The sequence below is a fragment of the Rhinolophus hipposideros genome (assembly GCF_964194185.1).
Source record: "Rhinolophus hipposideros genome assembly, chromosome: X".
Classification (NCBI taxonomy): Eukaryota; Metazoa; Chordata; class Mammalia; order Chiroptera; family Rhinolophidae; genus Rhinolophus; species Rhinolophus hipposideros.
The window spans coordinates 103287032-103306967 of NC_138046.1; the positions used below are offsets into that span (position 1 = coordinate 103287032).

General features: G+C 35.3%; 1 protein-coding gene across 1 annotated transcript in view; it reads left to right on the plus strand.

Annotated features, from left to right (window-relative positions):
• DMD (dystrophin) overlaps window positions 1–19936 on the plus strand; it is a 2022175-nt gene that overhangs the window by 1507347 nt on the left and 494892 nt on the right. The window contains exon 55 of the mRNA XM_081043053.1: window positions 947–1136. Coding sequence (XP_080899179.1) covers window positions 947–1136 — 190 coding nt within the window. The remainder of the gene's footprint in view (window positions 1–946; window positions 1137–19936) is intronic.

The window sequence follows — 19936 nt, forward strand, 5'->3', positions numbered from 1 at the left end:
TTTCCTGCCTCAGGTGACATCAAAGATAAGCATGGTGCAGGGATTATAGGATTTTAACCTATAAAGATTACCTTAAACTTTTGTAGCATATTAAAATAAACTTTCAGGATTGATCAGTAAAAACTAGAAAGTTAAAAAAGAAATTTTTTGAGAGTTCATATATGAACTTCCACAAGTTCATACATATACATATTTACATATACAGAGGGTGCCAAAAAAAGTATACACATTTTTAAGAAAGGAAAACTGTAGTAAAATTGTAATACTCAATATGTACTGAGAACAAAAGATGAATACAAGTCACATTTGACTTCTGCAATTATAAGAGGTGCTCAAAGTGGTTACCACCAGTGTCCAGACACTTCTGATGATGGTGAACTACTGCTTGAACAACGTTGACCACAGTGTCCACTTGTATACATTTTTGGCACCCCCATTGTATACATGTATACATGTGTCTATATGTATATACATGTATATATGTATTGTATATATGCTACTCTAGCTGTTGTTTCTTTTTTTTTTATTAGTTTCAGGTGTACAAGACAAGGTAATACTTAGATGTTCATCATTTATATCCCTCACACTGTGAACCCCCCTCCCCCCATCCACTATCCCTCCGACCTCACACTGAACCATCACATTATATATATAAAATTATAGTTGGCATTCATTAATGTTTAGCTTCTGGTGTACAATGCCATGATCAGGTATCCACAGTATCCCTGAGGTGGTCTCCCAAATAGGACTCATGTCCATCGGATACCCAACAAAATCTTTACAACATTATTGAATACCTTCCTTTTTTAAGAGGAATTTTAGCAACAATTCACCCCTTTGTTGGTATACACAATTTAGTCTCTTTATCCTTGCTCTTTTCATGGGGTTCTCTGGCTGCACCATTCTGCTATTTGAGAGTTACACCTGGACATTTGTTCCTTTGCAGAGTGAGCGAGCGAGAGGCTTCTTTGGAAGAAACTCATAGATTACTGCAACAGTTCCCCCTGGACCTGGAGAAGTTTCTTGCCTGGCTTACAGAAGCTGAAACCACTGCCAACGTCCTGCAGGATGCCACCCATAAGGAAAGGCTTCTAGAAGACTCCAAGGGAATAAGAGAGCTGATGAAACAATGGCAAGTAAGTCAAGCATTTCTACTTTAATACTCTCGCGAATCCAATTGAACAATTCTCAGCATTTTTCCTTGTAATTGATATGCGGGCAACAAGATATTTATAAGTTGTTTTCTATGGCCTGATATATGTAGTCATTTGGGCAAGAAGGAGAGAGGCAAAGGGAAAAAGTAAAAGCCATTTATTATTTCTTTGAACACTCCGATCTTCTAAATAGTACATATTTTTAACCAGGAAAATCTTGCACGTAAAACCAAAGCTTTGGTTGAGAAGAAATTTTGCTCAGAGACATAAATGAAGGATTGGTTTATTCAATTGAAAAAGTTGCCATTTTTGAGTGTTTATTTAATATTTTACAGGGAAAGCATCTGTATGAATTGTCTATTTTATTTAGCGTTGCTAACCGAATCAGTTTCCCTTCATTACTTTCAAATACGTTTTGAAATGCTAACCTGGCATTTTGTGGCTTTCTTCCTAACGTGATCTGTGCAAATAAAACATGAGATGGCTAAATTTGTCATAGTTAATGATAATACAATTTTCAGACAATTGTTTTTCTTAGAGACAAAAATTATTGCTATAAAATCTCATATGCATAAACAGTGGAAACAGAAGCTTGGGGTAGTTTTGTTTAATGAAGTCTTGGTGAGAATCATATTTTGCAGTTCAAGGAGCCTCCTTAAGTTTATTCTCAGTACCTGATATAATTTTCCTGAACTATTATGAAGTTTTGTTATGTATAGTTGAGTTTTCTGGCTTGATGTAAAAACTTTACTGTCATCGCAAATAAAATTAGGAGTGTTAAAATAAGATGATCAATTTTGGGGGGACTAATTTCATTTTTCATATTTTTAACTTATGAAGAAAGTGATATTGTACCCTAGGTTGAAAAATAATAACAAAATCAAATCATAATAAGCAGAGGTGTTTCTCCTCCCCTTCTTGTTTTTCTCCTCCTTTTTCTTCTGTTTTGAGAGGGTATTTGATCTACTTTGCTGCTCTTGTGCGTAGAGTAGATGACAGTGGCAATTTATAGCTTCTTGAATTCATCATTCTTGCCTCCTCCTTTCCTACTTGCTTCTCCACAATGTGAGTTGAGATAGTTTGATCATTTGGAGGTAGTTTGTTTCAAACAATACCTGCCTTTATCTTTGCAGATATGTTCCATGGCTTGAGAATGTAAAAGCGATATTAAGTTAAAATTTTTGGTCACTCTTAGATGAATGGTTAGAAAATGTGCTGCTGTAAATTATTTGACTGATGATATTTCATAAATAAAATTTTCTCCTTGTCAATGCTCATAAAGCCATCCTAGAAGTTGAATAAATTATAGAGTCACATATTCTCGTCAGTAATGGTAAAGAGTAAAACTTTACGTAAATTTTTTAGCAGATTACTTTAAAGATAAAGAATAATCTACTGACTCAAAATCATTTTATAATAGGAATTCAATAAAATATCCCTTAAATTAGTGAATAAGTCTGGTTGAAGGCAAAGATATACCCCTCTACTTCCTATACATTTTATACTTATATCTGCAGTACTATAAACTGAAAATTATTACATAACTCCTAATCTTGAAAAACTGCAAGATTCTGAATCACTAAAGAAAAAAATTGCCATGTTTTCTACCTCTGTTTACTATGGAAAAATGGAATACATTTTGTGTTTAGCTTTCTTATCCCACTTTTTAAAATAGTTGGAAATTATGCTGAGGAAACTTTCTTAGCTTATGCTATATTACTCATAAAAATGTATTTATCCTTAAAAACCATATAAAAGTCCCTTAGAGTTCCTGAAAATCTTAAACATAATATTTGTCATTCACTATGGTAAGACTAAGATTCCAACATTATTTTAAGACAGAGACAATTTTCTCATTCTCTCTTAGTTAATATTATGTTTTCTCTGAATTCCAGTTACCTGAGGTTGAAACTACATTTTATAAATGTCGATGACATTTATAGCCAGCTCTGATTTTCAGTTAGATGTATCAATGATGGTCTTTTGATGAAATATTTAGAGGCATCATGGCAAAAACTCTAAACTACTGAAACTATTGATTATTGTTCGTAGCATATTTCAATTGATAGAGATGAATTAAGATACAGGGGGTTAAAAGCAATAAATGGAAATGCCAATCTTGAAAATAAATAAAACCATATATCTTGAAATCACATGCTATTTCAGCTAAATGGAAGTGTTTGCTTTTTTTCCCCTTTGAAGATGATTTTTTTAAATTTTGAACAAAAGGAATTTGCTATAATATATGTGAAGGAAAAATAGGTAACGGTATGCCTTTTCACTTCATTTGAAGAAGGTGGTAGTGTTATATTCATGGTTTGATTCATGCTGTACAGTAGTCCCCTTTTATCTATGGTTTCAATTACCTGTGGCCAACCATGGTCCCGAATTACTAAATGGAAAATTCCAGAAATAAATAAGTCCTAAATTTTAAATTACATGCTGTTCTCAATAGCATGAGGAAATCTCACGCCATCCCACCCAGGACATGAGTCGTCCTTTGGTCCAGTGTCTCCACACTACAGACACTCCCTGCCCATTAGTCACTTAGTAGCCATCAATATCAGTATTGCAGTGCTTGCATTCAGGTAACCCTTATTTTACTTAACAGTGGTCCCAAAACACACCTGTAGTGATCCTGACAATTCTGATATGCTGATGAGAAGCTGTAAAGTGCTTCCTTTAAGTGAAAAGGTAAATGAAGTGCAATAAGATATTTTGAGAGAGACCACATTCACATAACTTTTATTACAGTATATTATAATAATTGTTCTATTTTATTATTAGTTATCGTTGATCTCTTACTGTGCCTGATTTATAAATTAAACTTTATCATAGGTATGTATGTTTAGGAAAAAACATAGTTCATACAGGGTTCGGTATGATCCGTGGTTTCAAGCATCCACTGGGGGTCTTGGGACATATGCCCCACAGATAATATGCCCCACGGATATGCCCCACAGATAGGCCCCACGACTGTATAGCAAGGGTCATTCTTACATATTAGAAAAGGAAACTCCAGATGCCTAGCCAGAGCAACAGCTCTCCCAACAGATCCTGATATATCTGTTCACTCAAAAGCCGTGATGTTTTATTTTATACAAATGCTACTAAGTGGTGACAGTCAGTGAAAACCTTCACAAAATATGTTTATGACTGCCAATCAGTTGTTCTATATATGGAGACTCCAGCTCTTGCTAGACCACCTATCTCTGTTGTATATCATCCACTTCATAGGATATTTAATTATCTCTGCAATAACTACAATTCATGGATTCTGTAAGCATACATGGATTATGAAGCATATGCTTCCTTAATGGAATTAACCTGATTAATTCCACTCTGAGAAACATTAAAATTTCTTCCTTATACTAGAAAAAATTGTTATTTAATTTCCTTACTAAAAGTGAGGACATTATAGTTGTACTTTAGGGTGATGAGATTTTTCTTATAAGTATTGTTATTTCTGAAAGTCTAACTGGAATTTTAAAGACAATACATTTTTACAAGAGTACCATACAGAGCCCTGAGAGGTGACAGTCAGAGTAATTGAAAATGTATCCTTAAAATGAAGAACTATATTCACAATTGAATCAGATTCTTCCTGTGTCCAAAATATTTCCTGCTTTGGGCCTCAGAGAACTGATAAAGATGAAAATGGTTCCAAGTTCTAACATAAAACCATGGGTAACTAACTGAAAATGGGTAGACTGCATCTTTGCTAATATTTCACAAGGATGTCAACAGCTTAACTGGTTCTCTAAGCGCCCCTAAGAGATAAATGTAATAACAGCTTGTAAAGAAGGTGTGTGGGTGTGGGTATGTGGTGGGAGAGATTGTCATAAAGGTGGCATAATTAGGATCTTTTCCTCAGCAAGAGAAACTACACGGCAATTAATATTTGAGATTCCTTCATTTGTGATCTGGGTCATGTCTCAGGCCCTATGTCTCAACTCACTCCCTTCTCTAATTTCATTTGTTTACCCACGTGTCCTCCCAACCCCCTTTCTCATTATAAAAATTCTTTCCTATTAAACAAAACATATCCAAAGATACAAGTTTGATGGATTTTGAATTGTCCATCAGATATGCCTGTAAATTGATTAAGATATTTTAGATTTCTAATACATTATTGAAATTGAGGAAGTTGTTTCTTACAAAAATCTTGGCCCACTAGATAATTCCAAAGGAAATAATGAGAATGCAATGTCAGTAATGCAATTACTATTCTGAAAAAATTGGATTGTCATATTCCTCGGGACATCTGAGAATAGAAAGGTAATCTGGGGATCACCAAGTCTAACAAAAGGAAACCCCCTGTGTCTTCCTGTCTGTTGCTATAATTTGAATCGAGTTTTATATGTATTTTTCAGTCATTCTGCTTTGAGGTCTAAAGAGTATGAAAGCTAATCTTAATATTTTTCTTTTGCCTGCTGATGACTGCTTACCATTTTAGATATGTAAAACTTTTACATGTATTATTTCTCTAAGAACTTTAATTCATCAAATCTGTATTAAGCACCGGTTAGGTAGGTGCCTAGCATGATGTTAGGACTAGCAATAGAAACGTGATTAGAGAGATGTTTCTCAGACGAAGTACTGGGTTGTGAAATCAATTTAATGAGTAGCAATCCACATTTTTTTAAATAAAAAGGAATAAAATTAAGACAATAGAATAGAAAACAGTAGAGCCCATCCCTCTAAAGTAAGGGTCAGTAGTATTATTTTGTGAAACTTTGTTTTCAACTATTTGTATGTACATGCATGTGTGTACATACTGGATTACTATATAACATACCATGTTTCCCCAAAAATAAGACCTAGCTGGACCATCAGCTCTAATGCGAATTGTGGAGCAAAAATTAATATAAGACAAGGTCTGATTTTACTATAATGTAAGATCAGGTCTATGATATAATATAATAGACTCTTATATTACTTTTTGCTCCAAAGGACGCATTAGAGTCTTATATTAATTTTTGCTCCAAAAGACACATTAGGGCTGATGGTCTGGCTAGGTCTTATTTTTGGGGAAACACGGTATATTCAAAAGCCTCTGTATTAGTACATGATTTCGGCCTTTGGGATGCTTATGTTTCAGGGGTGAAGATAGCTATACTAAGACAAAATTTTAGTAGTGTGGTGAGTATTATAATACAGGGCTAGACAAAATCTAGTAAAAACAGAAGATGATTAAGAGAAGACAGGGAGGCCAGGAAACTCACCTACAACAGTGTTTTTCAACCTTGCTTATACATTGGAGGAGCTTTTAAAAATGCTGATCTCTGAATTTCAAACCCAGAAATTCAAACTGGATTGATCACAGTTTGTCCTGTCCATGATTCTTATGTGCAGCCAAAGTTGAAAACCTCTGTTCAGAGAAATTTAGAAGAATGTGTTTGGAGTTAGCTAGGTGCACAGAATATAAAAGAGAATTTTTGGCAAAAGAAACAACGTGTCTAAAGTCCTGGACAGTATGGTAGTTGGGGCATCTGAACCCCCATGGCTGGGGTATGGTTGTAAGAAATGAGACTGGAAAGATCAGCTGGAGCTAAGTTATGTAGAAAGACAGCATAGGTTAGTAGATAGTCTGAGCCTTGCAGTCAGAGACCACTTATTTTACCACTTGTTGCCTAACCTCTAAGTCTCAGTTATATTCTTCTATACATTGAATGCAATACTTCACAGGATTTTGTGAGAAGCAAATGATAGGATACATGAAACATAGCCACCAACGGGGCAAAGTGTTGGACTCAAAGGGCTCTGTATGTGCAAGCTGCCTTGCCCTCCCTCTTGCCACCCGTCTTTAAGAGTTTGCACTTTATGTGTAATGTATGGGAAGTCATGGCATAGTTTTAAGGAAATGGAAAAACTGAGCTTGTGTGTTTGAAAGACCACTCTGGTAGCTGTGAGGGGAATGAATTGGGAGGATATGAGACCTGTCCAGGAGGAACAGAAAGTTATTTCCGTAATATTCCAAGCAAAGAAAGGATAATTAAGGTGCTGAGGTTGAACAAATGAAACAGATGTGTGAGCTATTGGAGGTAAAACATCAACATTGTCATGCACTTTATGCGAGGTAGAAGCGAGGGGAGAATGTGAGGTACAATGAGGACTCACTGACTGCTCTCCATTTGGCCTGAGTGTCTTTACAGAGTTGCAGAATCTGTTGGAAGAAATAATGGTGGGAGGAGAAGTCAAGAATGTGGTCAGTGTTGAGGTGTCTGTGAGTAACAGAGGTGAGAATATTACCTCCCTTGAAGCAGTTGTGAATGCAAATCTAAAATCTGGAGAAAGATCTAGGTTGAAGATATATAAATTGAAGGTCATTGACATGGAAGCCATAGAAATCCATAATATTACACTCCAATCTATGTCATTGCTACTTAAATTTCTCCACAGTCCGTTCAGAAATATACCTGAAAGTCACCAAAGTATTGCTTACTGTAGCACAATTGTTATGAGGTGATGCTGTCTTCTATATTACTCAAAGGGGCGTAGCTACAGGGACTCTCTTAATGGTTTAAACATGAAGAAAGGCCAAGAACCAGCAAAGCTTTGGTGTGAAACTCATACTGTGGAAAAAGTAACAGTATTTGGGTCATGTATGCAAATCTTGTAAAACTCTTTCCACTAAGGCCAGTGAGTTTCTTCTATTATGCAAACATGGACAATTTTATTTTCCCTTTTATTCTCATGTAGCTACTGAAAAAGATCGTACACATTCGCAATACTACAGATTGCAGTACTGAGGAACACATTCAAGAGCCACATGCTTGTTGTCTTACTGTATTCAGTCCTTTATTAGGTTCCACGCTTGGATCCTGAAATTCCTGTAGATCATAGAGAGGATCAGAAAAGAAATAGTGAAAATAATTAAAAGTGTAGAAGAAAAGAGTCAATGAGGACAAGTGTTCAAGGCTGGTGCTTTATCCCCTATAGTAAGGAAGACTAAATATAGAAAATAAGAATTCATTTATTTTTGTCCAATGAAAAAAAACAATCACCTCAATTGAATGCTATGAGTTTAGTCATGTTATTATAAGAGTTACAATGTTCCGGACCATGTTACCATGATTTCTTTTACATGTATGTGTAACATGTATGTGTAAACATGTTAATTGAATGTACTGAAAACTTTAGAACTTAATTTTCTGGGTATTGCCATTAAAGTCAGCTATTATCTGGAATGATACAAGGCAGCACTAAATTGAATAACTTTGTAATTCGACTACTGGATTCTGTAATTTTATATATACTGTACAAACCGAAAGAAATTCCCACATAGGTTAAGAAGACACTGTGCATACTGAAAAGTCAATTGTGATAGCCCCTAATAACCATTGGCTTTCATACTGCACAGAGCTTTTGTGAGAATCTTATAAGATAATAAATATAAAAGCACTTTGAAAAAGCTTTCTTCAAGTGAAAGATCTGTATTATTGTTACAAATTACCATTAGACAAAAGTTAAACTGAAGATATAAACCTAACGTTGAACTCCTTAAAATCAATAGATCAAAGTTATATTAATGATGAGTATTATAATAACTAAATTTTTCATTTTTTATTATTGACAAAGCAATTTTACTTTCATTCTCTAATTTGATTCTCATTGAAAACCTCTGGTATTGCTATGATTATTTCCATTTTCAGTTGAGGAGGGTAAAATTAGAGAGATTAAATAATTTAGCTATTACTACTTCCTTGAAAATCAACTAATTTGAGTTTTATCACTCCAGATTAGAAGGGAAATAATTCAAAATAAAAGCCTATTAAATAAATGTTTAGTTTTCTGGGATTAATAGCACCATGTATGTATCCAATTATTAGGATAAATAATAATAATAGCTCACTTTAAAAAATATAATACTATGCACCAGGCAGTATTATAATCCTATCCTTTTTACAGATGGGAAAAACTGAAGCTTTAAGAGGTTGCGTAGTTTCTCCTAAGGTCACACAACTATATAGAGGAGTCAGTATCTGAACCTAAATTTGACCTTCTGACCTTCAGCTGATCCTACTGTCCTACCCATTACTCTCGACAGACTCAGTATTCTGGCCAAAGACCCAAGATAAGCAAACACAAGTTTCAAATCATTCACCCAGTAGGAATTTGTTGATTAATAGAAATATTTCTACTTCCTAAACATCCACCTTTCCTTTCAGTCTAGTTTCCATATTTACTACCTCTCAACTAAAATACTTCTCTATGAAACCATCATGATTTCCAAATGCAAATGCTTTTTACCAAGTCCTTATTGCCCTAAAATTCTTTGCATAATTTGTTGTTATTGCCCATCACAGTCTTCTGGAAAATTCCTCACCTTTTGACTTGCTGGGGTGCTGTATTCTTCTAATTTTTTCTGACCTCCCTAACTATTCATTCTTCTTTCTTTACCTGAGGGCGTATTTTGGGCTCTCTTTTCTGTCTTCATTAATCTCGTTCTCTTCATTCAGTAGTCAATCAATCGATAGTTACTAAGTGTCAGTTATATGCTAGGTATTACACTAGAAGCAGTCTTTTATCTACCTCCTTTATGGCAATAATGTTAAGGATTTTATCTCTTTCCAGTATCAGTCCCACGTTTCTTACTGTATGTGGGACATTTCTTACTCAAATGTCTCACAGACATCGCAAACTCAACATGATCCAAATTGACCATATCTTTTATATACCAAGTCTTTATCTACTGCCCTGCCACTCATCACACCATTTTTTCAATCAGGGAAATTTCAAAGCAAATAGTTCTACGTCTCCTTCTCACTTGCCTTACTTTCTAGTTCATTTTCAAGATCTATTGATTTTTACTTTCTTCATCCTTTGTGCCTTCCTTTCTCTCCAGTCCCCTTACCCCTACTCTAATTCATGCTCTTAGGATGTTTTACCTTCCTCCACTCCTTTTTTCCAAGTGGATTGCTCCAATCCAACCTGAAGATTGCGATTTCAAATTAAGCTTCCTAAAGCATAGCTTAGATTGTAACTACATTATAAATTCCATAAGGGTGGGAATTTCATCTACTTTATTCACTTACGTACTCCCATTGCCGAGACAGTACCCGGGCACATGTTAGGTGCTCAACAAATATTTGTCAAATGAATGAAAGGATATATGACTCCTCTGTTCAAACAGCATTCATGACTCCTCAAAGCCTTCAAAATATTCCACAGACTACTTCATCTGGCCCTTCAGGATTGGCCCCCCAATCTCAATTTGCAGTGACTTATTTTTTCCTTCCCTTGTACCCTCAGCTCCTACTAAAATGCACAGCTAGCCAGCTTACTTTTGGTGTCTTTTTTTAAAATTAAATATATTAGGGTAACATTGGTTAATAACTTTATATGTTTCAGGTGTACAACTTTATAATACATCATCTGTATATTCCTTTGTGTACTCACCACCCAAAGTCTAATCTCCTTCCATTGCCGTCTGTAGTATTTGACCCCCTTTACCCTCTTCATACTTCCCCCATCCCACTTTCCCTCTAGTAACCACCATGCTGTTGTCTGTGTCTATGAGTTTGTACCGATTTTAACAGTATGGATGGATCTCGAGAGTGAAGTCAGACGGAAAAGGCAAAGAACCACATGATTTCACTCATGTGGGATATAAAACAAAAAGCAACAAACGAACTTACTTTTGTGTCTTTTAATGACCTCATTTCTTCTCTTGAGATTCCTTTTCCTCATCTCAGTTTACCGAGATGCTACCTACTTTTCAAGGAAAGCCATATTCAAATCCTTTCTTGTTCCCTGAGCCCCCGAGCTGGAAAACATCTTGTCTCCCTCTCAATTCCCATAGGCATTTTTCTGCACTTTAAGTGGTGTTTAGTGCATTTTGTATTACATTAGAGAGGCTGGAGAGATTAGTGTTTAATAGGGTGGGCGTTGAAGCCTGAATGCCTGGGTTTCAATCATGATTTTGATATTTACTGACCATGGACACATATTTTAATTGTCCTAAGTTTGCACAGCTGTAAATCAGGGATAATGATAACATCTACCTCATCTGGTTATTGTGAAGGTGAAACAAATTAATATATGTGAAGTACATAAAACATTATTTGACACATAGTAACCAATGAGTAAACATTGCTAGTATTATGTTACTACTTATCAGGTGTCTGTGTGTGTGTAGATAGATAGACAGAAAGAGAGAGAGAGGGAGAGAGAGAGAGAGATAAATGATAGATAGATAGATAGATAGATAGATAGATAGATAGATAGATAGATAGATAGACAGATAGATGGCTGATAGATAGATAGATAGATAGATAGATAGATAGATAGATAGATAGATGCTTTTGTATTGTTTATTTCACTATAGACTACTTAATGGAGCAATCTTCATTTGATTGCAATAGGAAACTATTTAATAAGAAATGAATGAATTAATGAAAATATTCCCAAAATAATGGCTACCATGAGTATTAGAACTCTGATTTTTTAAAGCTTTGTCTTTTCTAGACAAGAAAGGATTAATAGTCTTCCACAGATTTTAGTTAAGTGTCAGTATTGACTCATGTTTGAAAAGCTTCTTAAAGTCTTCAGATGCAAACATTAATACCCCCATTCTTGAGAATAAACATACTACACTGAGAATTTAAAAAAAGATATTTTGTCTTTCTTAATGACCTCCTTGGGGAAAATAAATTGACTTGCTGCCCTTCTCTTTCAACCAGACACCAGACTTTGAGATTCCCTGAAACACAATTCAGTAAAAGTAGTTTATTTTTTCCAAATAGTCTGACCAACATTGGAAGCTGGGTCAATGACTTATAGACATGTTACTAAGAGTAATAAAATTGTTTTAAATGCATGCTATGAAGCAGTAGCACTGAAGACAGTGAGAGGCTGGACTAGTCACTAACTTTCTTTGATCTCCATCAGAACCTAGACAAGAGCTATACAATTTTAGGCCTTTATCTCCAAACAAGAATAGAAAAGGTCAAGAAAAGTTTGACCACAGAAAAAGTCAAAGAAATTCACATCACTTTCTCCTCCTCCCTTCGTCCAAAGTCGAAGGTTTTTTGAAGGTTAATGGTCTTTGAGAGCAGACTTTCTAGGCAAAAAAAATTAATAATAATAATATTCCTTTATGTGGTGGGTAGCAATGCCCCCCTTGCTATTGGAAAATTCCAAAAATGTGAATTGGGGGAATCAAATAAAAGAACCTTCAGTCTCGTATTTACAAATTATTTTTAAAATGAACTTCATTACTATCTCTCTTGTGCCTTTCATAATTCTGATAACCGAACATTTTAGGTATTAGTCAAAGATGAATAGTATTCAAAATAATTTAGGTTATCAGCAGGTGATTTTCATTCCACATGAGGTCCATTTGCAGTTTACATGGTTTTCTAAATTACATTAAAATAAAATGTCAAAAAGGTCACTTTTTTTTTCATTTTTAACAGCATCAATCTTTGAAGAAAGGTTATTAAACAAAGGTCTATGCATAAATCAGCCATTCCCCATAGAGGTAAAAGAAGCCATTACACCTAGTTATGAAAGAGAGTTTCATGAATGCAAGAGAAATAAATCATTCCCCACTGGAGATTATATTAGTCTAGATGGAAGAATGTCTATTTCCTGATGGTGAGAAATTACTTTTGTTTGCTCCTGCATCCATGGTTGTCCTTGGGAGGTCTATTAGTAAGTTGATTATTCAATATCATCACGATCATCATCATCATCATCATCATCATCATTATTACTATTATTATGATAATGTGATCATTATTATTATTATACCTTACAATGATCTGAGTCATTGTAAATGTAATCTTTAAATTCTCTAAAGGTTTCAGTTTTTCCTCTCTAATTTCTATTCACCTCCAACACCTTTTAAAATATATTATTCCTTGGGAGTTACAGGAAAAGTTTTTCTCTGCAGTGAGGAGCATTTCACCTGCTCTCAGGAGCCAACCACATTTCATCTCAGTGCCTTGCTCTCAATTCAACTGTTCAATATTGGATTCAATTCAAGGCTGTGGCCCCAAAGAGAATGAGACCTGGATGTTTATGAACTGCTTGACCAGACATTCTTCCCAATGATTTACTCCATAAATCCTAGTTTTAGTTTTTACAGTAGTTTCACAAATGGTTGGAAAACTGTTGGGCATTGCGGTTTTAAAAACTGAAATGAGTATGAATAGCATTTTTACCTGCTATGAGAAATTGTTGACATTTTCTGTTTTGGAGCAGAAAACAATTGTCATTATTTGGATGCAACCATTGGATTGGTTAGACAACTCTAAAGTAATGTCCTATCCATGATCTAAAAGAACTTTTGATGTACATGCGATATGTACACATAGTAGAAACTTACTTTTTTGAGCGGTTTCATGAATGTGACTTTTAAGGACAGCCATGGAGAAGTGGGATCTGCCATAGAACAGTAAAGAGGTTGGAGGATCCAAAGGTTGATCAGAGCCGTACCTGGCCCCAGCCAGGAATTAATAGTGGTGGGACTTGGAGGAGGAAGACAGGAAGATCTAGTCAAGGAGGTAAGGGATATAATTAAGGTGAGTACAGAGTCCTTTGGTCTCCCAGAGAGGGAGGACACCTCCTAGGTACTTTATGATGAAGATCAGGGTAGATATTCTGGAGAACTTCTGCTACACAAAAGCCAGTCCCAAATGTAATGGCTTAAAACAATAACAGTTACTTGTTGTGCACACGAATCTACAATTTGGGCAAGGTTCATTGAGGACTGCTTTTCTCTGCTCTTCTGTTATCAGCTGAGCAGGTCAGCTGGCTGCTGGAATATCCACTTTCCTGTCATTGTCTTAGTGTCTCTCTCTCTCTCTCTCTCTCTCTCTCTCTCTCTCTCTCTCTCTCTCTCTCCTCTCTCTCTCTCTCTCTCTCTCTCTCTCACACACACACACACACACACACACACACACACACATACACACATTTCTCATTTCTTTTTCTTTTCAAGTGACTTTCAACTAGGCAGAAAATACATTTCCAGTCTTTGTGCCTTCCTCTAGGCTCTATCTTTTTCACTCACCCAGGACTGCTCTTTCTGAATTATTGCCCTCATTTAGCAGCCATCTATTCAAGTTGGACACATGACAGAACCTCATTTTTTTAAGGGCCAGACATTGTCTTGAGTAAGCAGTGTGAAGGATTCATCAAATCAAAACATGAGCTAATATGGAGGAATCTTGAAGACATTATGCTAAGAAAATAAGCCAGACACAAAAAGATGAATATTGTATAATTCCACTTATGTGAAGTACCTAGAATAGTCAAATTCGTAGAGACAGAAAGGTGAATAGTGGCTACCAGGGTCTGGGGGTGAGGGGGTTGGGGATTTATCGTTTAATGGGTAAGAGTTTCAGTTTGGAAAGATGAAAATGTCTTGAGCTGGATGGTGGTGATGGTTGCATAACAATATGAATGTACTTAATGCCACTGAACAGTACATTTTCAAATAGTTAAAACACAAAATTTTATGTTGTGTGTATTTTGTGGCAATAAAAGGAGAAAAAATGAGCTATCAGACTTTTAGAGGGACGTTTTAGAAGGAGCACGGCATCAGAGAGTGCAGTGTCTTATTTTACAGGTCAAGAGACCTAGGTTTTCATCCTGACCACTAACCTCTGTGATCTTGGGGAAATCAGTTGCAATGGGGAATCTCAGGTTTATCTTCTGGAAAATGACATAGCTAGATAAAACAAATGTTTCTCCAAGTTCACATACAACCTACACCAGTTTTACTTGGAAAATTTATGACAAATGCAGTGTCTCGGAAGCTGACTCTCTAGGGTTGGGCCAGGGAATCTGCATATTTAAAGAGCCCCCCAAGTGGTTCTTGTACCCATTTAAATTTGAGAACCCCTGGGCCAGATGCTTGCTTAAGGCCATTTCAGTTCTGAAATGTGACACATTTTGATCCTGCCAGGTAGATTCTCTGTGCTTATGCTGGAGACAGGAGTGAAGAAATACTAGACTTTTTGCTTGTGTTGGAGAATTTTTCATTTGGTATCCTCATCTCCAATGCCTAGCCGTTCAGGAATAGTATTGTTTATTCTTCCCACAGTTTTTGAGAGGCGTGGGGAAAAGATAAGGCAGATGGTACCGAGGAAGATTTACATTGCTGTTTTCTTTCTTTTTCCCTTTGCACATTATATAAAACTGGCCATGCCTCCATCTGAGCCATGATCATTAATTTAATGTCATGATCTAATGGCTCATGACATTAAATTATAACTTCGCCTAACATGACCAAATTACAGTATCAGAAGGAGAGTTTCTTTTCTCAGGTTGATTCCTGTACCTTAAACCAATTGTATTATTAGCTGAATTTTTCATAATTATGTCTCAGCCTTGATTTAGGGAATCCTCTCTTTCATAAAGGTGCATTTTGTGAAACAGGATCAATTTCTCAAAATCAAAATCAAAGTTAAGAAAAGGAAAAAAAAAGGAAAGAAAAGGAAAAAAAGGTTTTGTTTTGCTCTGCTTTGCTCTGTGTGTGTGTGTGTGTGTGTGTGTGTGTGTGTGTGTTTCTGTGTACAGTGTTTACGGTACTGAAATAGATTCTGTCTGGGACTATGTATAAGATGAAAGAGAAGTCAGATAGGCATCACATACATGTGATGGTGAAATGATTATCTGACTGTCTTAGAAAGACATAACACCTTCAGCTGTATTTTACTAACCAATCAGTAAGTCCTAACCACATTTGTCTTGAATAAATCGTTTTCTATACCTATAACTCTGTGTTTATTTTCCTTGTTTATTTTCCTTTTGTATCTGGCCTCAAGAAATAAGGTATCCTTGGTTAATTCAAGCAGATTTGATTCTGAACAGGTTTTTGCTGCTATCTTACTTATTTGAACTTGCATATAAAATAGTTTGTGTTATGAATGTGGTTAAAATAGAAAAGAATTGGTTGATTTAACAGAGAGGAAAAGGGAGCGAGAACAAGTAAGAAAAACATTACAAATTACATGCTTTCCTATATAAAGCTCACATGCTTTCCTTCTATAAATTCTGTCAAGCCAAGGGAGAAAGGCCTACTCTAGCCTGGTAAAGCAAATGAAAAAAATATATATGGTAAAAAGTTTTCCTGCTGTTTCACCAAATGTGACACCAAGAAGTCTGAGACAAGTTGTGGCAGAATTTAGGCTCTGTACAATTTAGACAACTGACTTGCCATGTGAGAATTTCAAAATGAGTTTAGGCAGAGGCATAGGAGTTACAATCCAATAATATATGCAACAGCGATCACACCAGAATTGCACGTAGAAAGCAAATGAGTCCTCTAATAGAGGAACCAAATTGAAATTCATTGTCTGAGCAGGTTTTCAAACACATTCTTCTTTTACTGTTCTGTTTTCAAAAATGGGACACCACCAGAAAAACAAGAATTTGGGAGACAAGATGAAAAAATTGGAATTCTAAGGGAAGAGACAGAAAAAAAATTACACACACACATAACACACACACGCACACACACACACATATTGGGAAAGTAGTTTGCGTGCATGGTGTATCTAAGAAGTCCCTTTGCTGCAGGTTTTCTCACAGAAAGTGACTAATTCTTATGATGTGAGATATTTTATTTTATATGGTATTGGAAAAGAAAATAAATTTACCCAAACTCCTTAAGGGCAGTGTTGTATTATTATTACCATAAAATATATTCTCCAAAAAAAGTAACTCCACAGTTGGGTAAGACAGGGCTTATGACTCAAATGGCATGCTTCGTTCCCTGTACTAGAAATTGCGTCAATCTGTCTATAGTCACAGAATACTGCTAAAGGATTGCTCCCAATAAAATATGTTTTTGAATTCTTATACAAGAACCCAAAAAAAGGGAGCCGAATTATTTATTTCCTAAATCTAATAGTAGCAGGCTAGTAGCAAGTTAATCACCGATGACATTAATACTAATACAGAGCAGTCTTCAAGCACGGGTAAATATGTGGCAAAAATTACACCCTGAAGAAATAAGTCACAGGTATAAACAAGTACACATCATTCTCATGTTCTGCAGTATATTATCTGCTTTAAAGAAACTGTCACATAGTTGTAGTAGCTGAATCAACCCTAGTTCTTTTTCATTTTCTGCAATCACAACCTTGACATTGCCTCCTGTGGGTGGAGGGTACCCTCCAAATCCCTGGCCTTAGGGCTTCGTTGTGTGATTTGCTTTAGCAAACAGCAAGTGAGCAGAAGTGACAGGGTACTAGTTTGAAGGCTGGGTCTTAAGAGGCCTTGTATTTTCCTGTCTGTGCTTCTACCACATGTATGAGAAGAATGTACCCCATCTGTGCTTCTCATCTCAGACAGAGGATGACAGACATATGAGCAGGGCTGCACTAGTCATGCACATCCAGGAGAAAAAACATGATCGTTCGAAACCATAGTGGATTAGTATGTGTTATCGTGACAATAGCTAATTGAAACAGCAAAGAAGCTTGTGTTTTTCCCGAACCTATTGAAAATTAATAATATCAGCTATCTTGTGGTAAAAAAGTAAAGCGTGTATTTTCATTTTAATTGTTCACTGTTGAGTTTTTTTAAATAATTCGATCTTCCCTTGTCCGGGAATATCATTATATTAGGCTTATACATTGTAAATGCACTAGTTAGTTCTGTTGATCTATTTGTAAGTTACATTTGTAAGTAATATTTGTAAATTAATTTATTTGTAAGTAACACCCCAATCTTGAGGGAATACATACATTTCTTTACTAAGTTTTAAAAAAACAAAACTTATTACATCAAAGTATTGCATAATAATATGTTTAATTTTAATAGATCATGCATTCCCAGGAGAAAGTGAGTGATATTTGGTTTTGTGTGGGAGAGAAAAATAATGAATGTTGCCATCTGGTTTAACCCTTGTGATACGGAGTCGTAGCTGTGTTAATTACCCTTGTGGCTTGTCTTCATAAAGATAATTGTATGTGAAATTCCTTTCCAATTTGTTATGTAATATTAGAAATACATCTAAAATTGATGTGGACTTATTATGTTACCATCTTGTTGACATAATCATTAAAGCTAAACCCACAGATCTGTTTAATTAAATGTTTAAAAGCTATAGTATTCAAAACAAGAATATTATGAAGAGATTTTTGAAATAATACTTTTTACATGCCTTTTGAATAATTGGCTTATTCAGTATTTCTTCATGTTTAATTCCTGAATCGAAGTCATACTGTCTATCTAAAAATAGATGTCAGCTGAAGACAACCAGGCAATGGATTTATCTTGACAACAATCTTTTTATAGATCCAGGCTTCATTTATTGTTAGAGATGTCTGGTTTTTTAATTGGTGTTTCTTTACCTTTTTGAATTCAGGCAAATGACACAAGAGGATAACATTCATTTCCTCTGCCGTTTTGACTGAGTCAAATATGAGGCTTCCAAGAAACATTATCTAATCAATTCAAAGAGACATTTGAAAAGATCACTGTTAATATATCTTTAAAAAGCATTAGTGACATAAACTGTTGCTAGGTGACTTAGGTACAGGTGTAATTTCAGTAATCCCAGAAGATGCAATGCATTCCGAAATGTCACAATGAGTGTGGCTGCTCAAAATTCTGGGCGATTGGTCCTCTACAAGGTTTCCCGATGTCATTGTTCCTAGGGGAATTTTGTTCCAGTATTTGCAGCAGCTGCAGCCATAACTATTTTTGTATTATTCTAGTCATAGTTTTAACTATATTATCCACATACCTATATTGTATTCTACAGAAAAAGTGGACTTCATATTCTAGAGAAAGCACTTGAAGAAATGAAAGGAAGTTTGATGTGGATCTGAGTATCCCACATTATTGTTCGTGGGTTCTCAGGATTAGCTGAGTGATACCTTAAAGAAGGAAGGTCAGATGATGTGTCTTGCTGCTCCCTGTTCCATGTCGTGAGTGTTATTCCTGTAGAAGAGGAGTAGAGAGTGGGAAGAAAATGAAATCTGTCAATACTGTGAATATATAAATAATAAAAGTGGCAGCAGGACTGATTAATTCTGAATCATCTTTATAAAATGACTGGAGCTGTGAAAAATGCTCAGTCTGCACAGCTGATTGGGAAATGTATGCAATCTGTTGATCAGAAATTATTTGTGAATGCTCTCTTCCAGAGATTTATATACCAGTGTTCTTAAAAATACTTTTATCCCCATGAAAACAAGAAAACGACTGACCTGGAAGATTTTAATTTAAAATGGAAGAAAGCCTTTTTCTACCTTAAGAACAACTTTCAAACAAACAATTGACACAAATATGTCAAAAATACAGTTTAGTTTCACAGAATAGTTTCAGAATACTTTCAGTCAACCTATACTTATTGTTTGGTGGGAAAACAAAAAGCTACATTCTTGGATCATTAAGTAGAAACTTTAGAAAAAATAAATGAAAGCTATAGGTTTAGTTTGGTGATCCTAAGAAGGGGAATACATTCACCATTGGTCTTTCAATCTCAGACATAGAGATTAAAGTTCATAACAGAACCTACCATAGTGTCTCAGGTAGAGCACACACGTTTTATATTTTATGCCTAAAGCAGCTTTGTTTTAACATTATATGTTATATTTTAACAATAGAAGTCCTCATAACTAGCTCAGTAATAATCAGTATACACTGTGTGTTGTTTCTTTCTGATTTGTTACAGAAACTGACAGAACCTTAATTGGTAAAAGCAACTTATCAACCTATACCATTTGCAAAATTGTTAGTTTTATTCGAGTGTTTGTCTTTTAAATATTTTTTGTTTCTTAAACCAAACTACATACTTTGTTTTTCGTTTTGCT